The following is a 10,555-nucleotide window of genomic DNA, read 5'->3' as shown; positions in this document are numbered from 1 at the left end:
GCCGCCCCTAGCGACCCCGGCGAGGTCCCGCGGGGGCAGAGACACGGCCCAGTGCACCAGCAAGCCCAGAGCCGGGACGCCCGTCCGCCCTCCACCAGACGAGGAGCTGCTTTGACAGAGCAACCGGCCCTTGACATAACCTCTGCCCCCCCGCCGCCCCCGGCCTTCTCAGGTCCGTGTCATTGCTCTTCTGCACCCGGCCGGCCCCGGGCACGGGGCTGCCGCAGGAACGCAGCCCAGCCAGGACCTCGGGTGGGGAGCAGAAACGCGGCGCAGCGCTCTGCGAGGAGGCGCAGGAAGAGTGAAGGTGATGTCTGCAGTGCGCTGCTGTCACTAATAAACACAGAGCAGGACGGACTGGAGGAGCTGGTCGCCAGGCACCCCCGCACACGGAGTCGAGACGAGCTTCCAAAGGCTGCGCCCGAAAAAGAGCGCCTGGCATGAACGCTGCAGCGTGCGGGGCTTGGACTAGGTGAGTCTCCCGGGGCTCGCACCTTCTGCAGCTGCTTCCGAGTCTTCGGGACCAGCCTGGCATTTCCTTGTCACCGCCTGAAGTTAGTTCTGGGTCCCGTATCCTCTCAGCCAGCTCGGTGCAGATCCCTTGCAGTTCTGGATCCTTCCCCAGCATCTAGAAATCAGGATGTCGTGTGCAGAGCCCTTCAGCTCTCCCCTCAAGGGTTTGGGAAAAAATGACTGCCAGCCTGAGCCCAAGATGCACTAACGTCAGAGAGCTTCTCTGTTGTCTGCAGTAGGTTATAGCTCAATCTCGAGTACCCGGAGCGCGGCCTTCTTCAGCTGCTAGCACGGGGAGCAGGAGGAAGCCCCCGCTATGCATGGCTCGCTCTGGAAGTGTTGTCCAGGGCTGGGGCCTGCAATGCAACAAAGCCGGCGGGTCGGATGTCACTGTGTGCTCCGCACACCACTCATTGCCGTCTGTGCGAGACAGGAGTGCTCTCTGGAGCTGCCAGGAGGGTGCAGACAGGCTCGGTGAGAGCAGCAGACCCTTGTTCTCCCAGGACTGGGCTGGTGCCAGCAAAGCAAACAGGGATTTGGCCCTAGTCGGAGTCTGCCAAAGGGCTTTTAGAGTAGAGCTGCTGTCAGAGCAGGATCCACCGCAAATGGATGTCCGGATGAAAGAATAAACCTCTCCAGGGACACGAAAGACCCCCCCTCCCTTGGCATTTCACCGCTCGGTGTCTAGGAGCCCAGTGCAGGGAACAGCGCTGCTAAATGACACGACAACCATCTCTTAAACACAGTGAAATGCTGCTTACACGATGAAGGGCCGAACCTGTTAAGAGATTAGATCTGCCAAACACCTGGTTAATGTGAGTATGAGACGGGCTCCTTTTGTATTATAATGTAAGACTGTTTAAGAAGAGAATTTAATGGCTTCAGGCTGTCATTGCTTTGTCAGTGTATTACTGCATTATCCCTTAAGAAGGCATGGGGAACTGGAAAAAGAAATCCCCTTGATCGAAGCATAAATATTTAAGATGAATGGAGCGTATTCAGGAGGAGAGAGGCTGCAGCTTCTAAAATCTCTGGGAATGGAGAGTGCTTTAAAAATGTAACTCTAACTATGGCCAATGTGAAGCATCTTGAGATTCCTGGTAGACTATCACCTCTGATACGGGCACAGAAAGTCCCCTGATTTTGCTGGGATTCGATGAATCCAGCGCTTGTTCTTTTATACATGTGCTTTATTTCTGTTCCCTGCTTTCTCTTCTTTTCTGCTTTGTTTGACTTGTAGGGCAGAGCAGAAAAGCAACAGAGAGCTTGAACCATGGAGTGAGCTGAATAACGTGCGACAGTGCTCATGGGCATGAGAATGAAACACACTCGGGAGTGGAAGGAAAATGAACTTGGAGGGACCTGTTTTGTCACCAAGGGGCAGGGCTGAGTCCTGTTAACAGAGGCATCAGTCAAGGATCAGGCTGGATTTACTTCTTTCTTTAGCCCAGGTGATGTTGCCTTAAATGAATAAGCCACCGGCTGCCAGATTGGGAGGCGCTTTGAGAAGAACTCGTGACTCTTTCCATTCCAGATGGGAGCGAGCCCACGTCCCCTTCCTCACACCGTCATGAGCCGGTTGCACTCCCAGATCGTTTCCCACTTGCGTGGAGAAGCGGAGGTTGCTTGTAGCGTGGGTGATGTCCTTGTGTTCACTGGAGGGCAGGATGGAGATTATTCTCAGAAGTTGGGAGAGGGCCCTTAGCTAGTGCCTCCATTCAGCAACCACTGAATGAATCTGGAGGGATTTGAATGTGCCCATTTCTGCCTCTGGAATATAGAGAGAAGCAATGTTCATCCCATGCTTGAGTGCATCGGCTTGCTAGCAGTAGCTTGCAGGGTGGTGCTTTATGCTTGCAATGCTGGGGTTCCTCAGCTGGGATCAGGGGCCCTGCTCTCCTGCTGCAGGATCTGGGCACCTTCCACTTCCCACCGTGGGAATTCCCCATCCCTTGCAAAGGGTGAACAGACTGCTCTGTCTGACCAAAGTGTGGCCAGTGGAGCAGAGCATCCTTCATGGAGAAGGGCAGCAAATGCACTTACACATGTGACGCCGGGGCGATTCATACTGGGATGCGTGGCTGTCACATCCTGTACCACGTGAAGGATAAAGCTGGATCCTGGAGGGTGTCACCTGGAACTGCTGCAGTAGCGGGTACCTTAGCACTGGGAGCTGGAGAAGATTTTTGCAGCCATGCAAAAGGCTATTTCCAAGAGAACTGAGTATGTGAGAGAGGGGAGTGGGGTCAGGGTGGGATATGATACTGTGCATGTGCCCTACTAGGCAGTGTAGGGCACCCTGGGACTCTGGGATGTGGGTACTGGGGTGCTGGACAGCATGAGAGTGCAGACAAGTGGGGCCCAGGACTGCTGCATGGAAGTGTGGGGTACAGGCCTATACTGCATGGGAGCATGGGGATACCAGGGGCTGGAGTGGGTGGCATGGGGGGGGTCCAGGGCATGGGTTTTAAGGGTGGGTAGAGGGTGCCGATGTGCATGGGACAGCAAGGAGTGGTAGAACTAGTGTGCACCATGCATGGACAGCACAGGGCACCAGGGGCCATGGGATTACTGCCGAAAGGAAATGTATGCTGGATTCTGGCCCCTCCGGCTCTCAGGAGTAGTGGGAGGGCCTGACTGTCCATCCCTGCCCTTCCCTTGGAGCAGTCATGGGGGTCTGGCAGACAGACAGGAGCCTGCCCTGGGTCAGAAGGGCAGGCTGCTCAGGCCCCCTCTGTGCTACACCAGAGCAACCCAGCCCCCACCAGGACACATGCCAGGGGCACCGCCACCGAAGAGAGGCCCAAGGACATGGGAGAAGACAGACTGAGCTGAAGCGTGTTTGTCCCAGTTCTGGCTGGAGCAGCTGTTACTGTTTGGTTTGTGACAACTCCAACAACGGCTCCAGGCTGGTTCTGGGCATCCGAGCATCCTTCCAGGCCCCTGTCTGCAGGCTTCGCATGGGTGAGAAGTGCTGCCTGTGAGCTGTGCCTTACCCCTCCAGCCAGGGGGAACGGGAGCATGTGACAAGACCAGGGAACATGTGCAGCATTGCTTCCTGACCTCTCCTTTCCACCAGCCTCCCTGACCATGGCACATGGTGCCTGGGACACCAGCCAGACCATTGCAGGGCATTGCACTCCACCCACTTCTTGCAGGGCAGCAGTTGATCTGGGTCCCAGTCTGAGTTGCAAGCTGAATTCCCCTGCCTTAGAAATCCCATGTCTTCCCCAACTCCTCCTGGGGACAACGCAACAAGTGGCCTTGGTTATCCCAGCGGGGGAGGAAGAATCATTTTAACAGTCAACAAAATACCTGCTCTGCCCCCGTGACCATCCTGTGTTGCAGCAGGTGCAATATTTTCTCCATTCCTCCTGCGTGATGCAAGGACACCGGCGGTGCTGTCTGCTCCTGGGACTTCCTGCATCCAGCACCACGTCCGCATCTTCGACTGTATGTCCCATCCCATCCTGTCCCCAGGGGGCTCGGAGAAGGGGGTGGGATTCTAGCCAGACGGTCTGTAGCCAGCGTGTCTGTACTTCTGTCCGTTGTGTTGTGTCATCTTCCTCGGACTAATTAAAACTCTTCCTAGAAGGCCTGGCTCCCGTTCTGTCCTTTGGAAATGCTGCCCCAGGGGACTGGGCTGCTCCAGGCTTGAGCGGCAGCAGCTTTCCACCCAGGCTGGTTTCATTTCCCCACAGGTGCAAATGAAATGCTGATAGCAAGGGGAGCTGCATCGCAGGCACTTGGTGCAGGGGGTCCTTGCTGGGGGACCCCCAGCCCCACCTGACACAGCCTCCTTGAGTAGCGTGGGAGCAAGGTGCTAGGGAGCCTTCCCTTTTCAGGACCTCTCCAACCAGCTCATGCCGTTCGCACAGAGCAGGCCCCAGCACAGCTGCATTGCTTTGCTACCCGGTCTGCTTGGGAGAAGACGCTCCGGTTGGGCACAGGGGGTGGCAGGGACATTTCCTCTGATGACCTGCTTCCTGGATCAAAAGGTTGCTAGGATGTCTCAGCCAGGGTTGATGGTGGGTCATTAGCTTGGGAGCACTGAGGCTGATTGGGGAAAGGGCAGGGTGCTTTCCACCAGCCAGTGGCCAAGGCTTTGGGTCCTGCAGCAATTAGCCAGGCAGCCTCGTCAAATTTGAAGTGCCAGGCCAAGACACTCCTGACTGGTCTAGACTTTCCCACCTGCAGCTCAGGTGAGTCTGCAACGCTGGGCAGAGACGCAAGCAAGGGACTAGGCTCTGAGCAGCTCAGGCAGCCTCTCGGCTCCGGAGTGGGCCTGGCAGAGCAGCTTGCGTTATAGAGGCAGCCTTTTGCAAAGCTAGTGCAAGGGTTTGTCCAGGCCCCTGCTCCAACCTGGGATTGCTACAGAGCAAGAGGCCAGGCCAGCCCCCTTCCCATCCTGGTTTGCTTTCCTCCCCAGCTGGAGTGACAGGCCGGCTGGAGTTAAACACTGCAGACAGAGGCACAGGTACCAGGACACAAACATCTCTCCCAAAGCTGCAACTGGCCATGTCAATGCTGGATGCATTTCCTCCTCCTCCTGAAAGGTTGCAGAGTAAGATTAATGCACGTGGCTGCCAGGCTGGGCCCCGGCAGAGGCAGGTCGTGACTGATAAGGCTGGTGGCTGAGCAGGGGGTGCAGATGTCCCTTGCAGATCCCTGGGTGCCGCAGGGAGATTTCAAAGCTCCCATCCCCAAGTGAAAGCCCGATCCTACTGCAGAAGGGCTCTGCCCCAGGGCCGGGGCTTTCCTAGAGCACTCCTGCTCTGCAGGCCCAAGCAGAGACCAGATGCTTGCTGCATTGCAGCCCCACAGCAGGGAAGCTGCCAGAGCTTCCACGCCTGCTGGCTGTGGAGGGGAGAGGGCAATGGGCACCTTGCTGGCCAGGTAGCCCAAGGTCGGCAGTGTGGGAGTAGCTCCCATACTGCAGCCCACCGTGAGCAGAGCCTTTCCTTGGCTCTCCTGCAGCTATGGGCAGTGGAGAAGCAGGGCTGCCTAAGCCCTGCCTGTCCCATTTCCCCTTGCAAGACCCTGCCTGCACGGCTCCATCTGGTGCTTGGTGCCACGCCAGCTGCGCGTGTGTAGGGCACGAGCATTAGTCCGTGCCCATCTGCTGCACTGCACTGGCTCTGGAAGGGCCAGCGAGAGCTGGGCTGGCCTGGCCTCCTCTTCCCCCGATGCAGCCTGCTCCTTGCTCACACCTACCAGGCAGGGTCTCAGGCAGGTCTGAGCCTGCTGGGGGTGGGCACATGGTGGTGGAGCTGGCCACAGTGCTGGATCCTACCAGCACCCGCACCCCTGTGCAGAGCCAGGATGCGGCCATGGCGAGCAGCTGCTCCTCTGCACCCGTGTTTAGGACCAGCACGAGTCAAGGGGCAGCCACACGCTGACTTGGCAAGATGCCATCGATGTGGCTGCCAAGGAAAGGGAATAGATGCAGCTAAATGGCTCCACGGCTTGACTTTTAAGAGGCACGTGGGGTCAGCCTGCGGGCACCAGCTTGGCAGACAGCAGCAGGCAGGGGACCCCAGGGCACCTGGGTTGCCACCAGCCGTGGGGCCTGCTGAAGATGCACCTCCTTGCACGGGAGGGGTCAGAGGGCAAGGAGCGCCAGAGCCGTGGGTTGCACTGGGTTTTATTGGAGTCCCAAAGATCTTTCCAAACAAAATCTTCAAACCAAGAGAGAAAAAACCAGCAAAAGTAACAACTTAAATCTTCCCAAACTGGGTGGTGATAGGAAGGAGCAGGATCTGTGAGACTCTGCCTTTGAAGTCCCTCAAGGCAGGTCAGAATCACCCAAACCCAAGATTTAAGTCGGAGGGATCGTGCCCAGGATAGGTGCCCTCCTGCTACCTGAATGAACGAAACCAAACCCAGCCCTGGACCCCCACAAAGCCCAGAAGCTGCACGTGCCCCCTTGCTCTGTGCTGGTACCACCAAGTGCCGGCCCAGGGGCAAGGCCCAACTCTGCCAGCACCCAGAGACGACGCAACCAGCTCCAGACTCAGTCCAGCAGACAGCTTCCCCATTTGCAGCCCACACCCCTCCCGTTGGCATGGCCTTCGCCTGCCTTCCCAGAGGAGAGAAAGCCACTTCAATAGGGAACAGCAAACCTGCACACACCAGTCCAGGGCCCGGATGCATCTGGACCCTTTCTTTTAACAGCAGGTTTTACTGTGGTGCCCTTTAAACCCAAGTGATCCAGCGATACCAGCTGGCATGTCCCCATTAAACCCTCCTCGTGGGTGGGAGGTGGAAGATAGGCCTCACAGCCCCATCACAGCCTTCTGCTCAATCAATAGCACAGGGCAGGGAAGAAAAGCACAAGCGCCCCAGCACAGGCCCCTCCTGGCAGCCACTCACAGCATCTCAACAGGAACCACCGCACTCATTTGCTCCAGCCCAGCTCAGCCCCTGGCTCGTGCTGAGGAGCAAATACCTGTAGCAAGAAGCGGCAGCATCAGGCCGTGTTGCCTTGGAGAAAGAGGTGCCAAGCGAACCCGGGGACCGAAAGCTTTCCATGCCTGGCCTGGACAGCCCTGCCCGGCAAATAACACCCCAGATGGCTGTCTACTCAGAGCACACTGCAATCGTATTTTGGCAGCTGGGAGATGACAGGGGGAAGGCTGGGGAAGCGAGCAGACCTCCCTCAGAGCTGATGTGGAAGGCAGGGAGGACACCTCCGCCGAAAGGACTGCAGTCCACCGAACAGGGGCGCAAGGGGAAGGCGCTCGCGTAAGCAGGGGTAACTCCTCTCTGGCGGGAGCGCGGGCCGGCCCGCCTCACATAAACATGTCATCATATCCGGGAGGGGGGAGGTGATCCGGGTTGGGCCTGCAAAATCAGGAGACAACATTATTATTTGAGTTATGCCCCCCCAAAACCTCATCCATGGGCCAATGGGAAGAGGCCACAGGGATCTGGGTCACCACCAGCACAAAGAGCCCAGAACAGCTGCCTTTAGCAAGGCTGGCACCCGTCCGAATACCTACCCGGCTGCACTGGAGCCTGGCGGGCCAAAGGGGTCAAATCTGGCACCAGGTGGAACTGCCCCTGGAGGAAGCCGGCTCGGGAGGCCAGACGAGGGGTCGATGCCAGGCACCGGATAGCCTGACCTGCGCGGGTCAGCGATCATCCCACCGCGCCGGCCCCTGTGAGGGGGAAGGAAAAGGAGAGCAGGGTCAGCGTCAGCTCCACGGGGAAAGGCGCACGCAAGTACTCGGACGCTTGCACCTGGATGAGTGAGACCTGTGTCCCGATTCTCACGTGCAAGCAGGCCCATGCTCCATGCTGGCTATGCAGCGCAGCCCGGGGGTGCTGAGAACCATGCCCTTTTCCTAAGGCCTGGCCAGGGCAGCCTTTGGGCCCATCAGCCCTGGTACAGGGGCACAGACGTGTTTGCTGGCACGACCAGAAACATGGCATGGCCCGCGCCACACACTGATGAGCTGTGGACAGACCCCAGGCCCAAGGAAACCCCTCTTCTGTCTTAGGTCACCTCAACTGCCGGTGCTACCACCTCTACCCGGTGCCTCCTAGAAAGGTCACTGCATTGAAGACGAAATGGCTTCGTGAGAGCGGTGGAGCACGGCGCCTTCCCCATCTCCTCTCGCTGCTACATGGGGCTAAAAACAGACAACCGGCTTGATCGCATTAGAGCGTTTTGTGCTGCCTCAAATCCAGATGTTACAGCCCGGGGAGCATTAGGCACCTATTCAAATCGATGCATTGCTTTGGAACAGTCGCGGCTAATTCAAGCTAATTGCCACTGAAGCTTGCGTGCAAACAACTGTCCGTGCCCGTTTGGGCGCGAGTGATATGCCAGCCAACGCAGGGCCACATCCGACTGGGTGTCTGGTTTTAGCCTGGGATCACTGTACATCCACCCCTTGGCCCTTTTCCAGCCCTCCTGGCCGCTCTCCGAAAGGGCAAAAATCTGATCCTGGGCCTCTGGGGCAGCGAGGAGCTGGTTCGTGTTTCCAGGGGCTGGTTCTAGTGTAGCATCATAGGAAAGGACCTCACGAAATCGCATGTAGTCCAGCCCCCTGCTCATGGCAGGAGCACCCCCGCCTAAACCATCCCAACCTGCTTCTGCAAATGTCCCGGGACGGAGATTACACAACTCCTTTGGGCTCCTGTTGCAATGCCTGACCTCTTTCAGAGTCAGAAAATCCATCTCCAGCCTAAATTCCCCCCTGCTGCCACTTGAGGTCATTGCTCCTAGCCCTGCCCAGTTTGGCTGTGTTCCTCTCTGACTGCGGATGGCTTCCCCCCAACAAGCGAGGCTGGTGCACGCAGCAGACGTGATGCATCAGTCCGGCATCCTCCTGGCCCCGGCCCAAAGGCTCCTGCTGAGCCCATGCTGCAGGGTCACATACGGAACCAGAGAATGGGGCAAATCCTTCCCTCCTCCCTTCCACAGGCTTTCGGGGCCACCGAGGTGACAGCTGGAAACATGCTAAATGCAAGGCTTACGTGCACTGAGCTCCATGGTCAGCCTTGTCTTACTGGAGGAATTACTGCATGTTAAATGAATCCAAGCTGATTACTCAGGCACTGCAGGAGGCCATCATGAGATCAGAACCACATCTGGGTTCTGCCAGCACCAAGGGCAGTCCTTTGCCCTCTGCGTGCAGCAACTGCCCCACTGGCATCCACGTGGGAAACCCAGGCACAAGTCGATTTAAGGGATTTTGGAGGCATCCAATGCATCTCACCCTACTGCAAGCAGGACACAGCTGCTCTCACTTCCAAGGGGGCACCGGAAAGGCTGTGGGGGTGGGAAGAGCGCCCCATCTCCCCAGCCATACTCACCCAAAGGGGTCCAGGTCCTCTCCGCCCACTGCAAAGGGGCCCAGGGGAGATGGCCTGCAACACAAGACACAGTGACTGTGAGGTGAGACACCAGCTATACAGAGCCGTGCGCTCCGGTGGGGGTGCTGCGTGCAGGTGAGGCAGCGCGAGGAGGAGGATGGGGGGGGCAGGCAGGGGGGGGCGTGGCAGAGTGTGTTAGCAGCGGAGGCTGCGGTTCTTGACTGGGACCATGCCCAGCTCCAGTGGGCTGCAACCCTGGAGCCAGCATTGCCATAGATGGAGCCCGAGGCACTGGGCCAGCCCCTGAGCCTGTGGACTCTGGTGCTGTGGCCTGAAGAGCAAGGCGCACAGGTCAGCGTCCTGTAGGGCCCAGGTGGTGGGGGGGGGATTTTGCAGGGCAGTCTCCGGCCCCCCGTTTTGCCCACAGCTCCTTGCCACAGATGCTGGTGGCAGGGTCCTGCACCCCCATGACTCTGAAACACACCTGCCAGCTGAAAACTATGTCCGCTGGCTCCTTCTGCCAGCCAACGTGGACAGACATGGGGCAAGGGCTGAGAAGGCAGCTGGGAGGGCACACGGGTGCATGGAGGCAGCACAGGTGACCTCTGTGCTCTGCCACCCCCTTCCTGCCCCCTCCACCCCACTCACCAGGGGGGCTCCCTGCTGAGCGGGGGCTGCCGGGGCGGGATCCTCAGGGGGTCATAGTCGCGGGGGGAAGTTGGGACCGTCTTCTCGGGCTTGGACTCCTTGTTGTTGTTGTCCTTCTCTTTGTCAGTCTTGAACGGGGAGATGATGCCCGAGACGATCCTCGTCCTCAGCTCCTCCATGTTCTTGTACACCCTGCGGGGACGGAGAGGGATGGCTGCTGGCCACACACGCCGGGGCCACCTGCCCACTGCCAGCCTGAGGGACTGGGGAGCTGAGCCATCGTGCTAGCACAGGGCTGGGCAAAATGGGGCCCGGGGGCCAGATGTGGCCTGCTAGGCCATTCTATCTGGCCTGCGGGGCCCCTAAAAAAATTTAGAAAATTAATATTTATCTGCCCTGGGCTGCCGGTCATGCGGCCCTCGATGGCTTGCCAAAACTCAGTAAGCGGCCCTCTGGCCAAAATAGCTGCCTGCCCCTATAATAGCAGCTTGCAGAGAGGGCAGGGGGGAGCAGGCACCTCTCATCCCCTGGCTGGCCCCGTCCAGGCAGACGTTCCTCTACCCTGTATCAT

At 58.4% G+C, this 10,555-nt stretch overlaps 1 protein-coding gene and 1 long non-coding RNA gene across 2 annotated transcripts in view; one reads left to right on the top strand and one right to left on the bottom strand.

The window, feature by feature from the left end:
• Positions 1–577: 577 nt before the first annotated feature.
• On the top strand, positions 578–4,107 carry LOC109292548. The gene is made up of 2 exons (XR_002096142.1): positions 578–1,328; positions 1,754–4,107. It is a non-coding gene; the product is annotated as an uncharacterized LOC109292548 (long non-coding RNA).
• A 2,033-nt stretch (positions 4,108–6,140) lies between these two features.
• The window catches only part of PSMF1 (proteasome inhibitor subunit 1), a gene marked incomplete at its 5' end in the record, with an annotated part of 11,504 nt that continues 7,089 nt past the window's right edge, over positions 6,141–10,555 (bottom strand). The window contains 4 exons of the mRNA XM_019510029.1: positions 6,141–7,356; positions 7,515–7,673; positions 9,337–9,390; positions 9,985–10,176. Of these exons, the coding sequence (XP_019365574.1) occupies positions 7,305–7,356; positions 7,515–7,673; positions 9,337–9,390; positions 9,985–10,176 (457 nt within the window). The remainder of the gene's footprint in view (positions 7,357–7,514; positions 7,674–9,336; positions 9,391–9,984; positions 10,177–10,555) is intronic.

The sequence above is a fragment of the Gavialis gangeticus genome, unplaced genomic scaffold (assembly GCF_001723915.1).
Source record: "Gavialis gangeticus isolate Ggan-Ray unplaced genomic scaffold, GavGan_comp1, whole genome shotgun sequence".
Classification (NCBI taxonomy): domain Eukaryota; kingdom Metazoa; phylum Chordata; order Crocodylia; family Gavialidae; genus Gavialis; species Gavialis gangeticus.
Note: the sequence above shows the minus strand (reverse complement) of the source record. Positions and strands in the feature narration are given on the sequence as shown.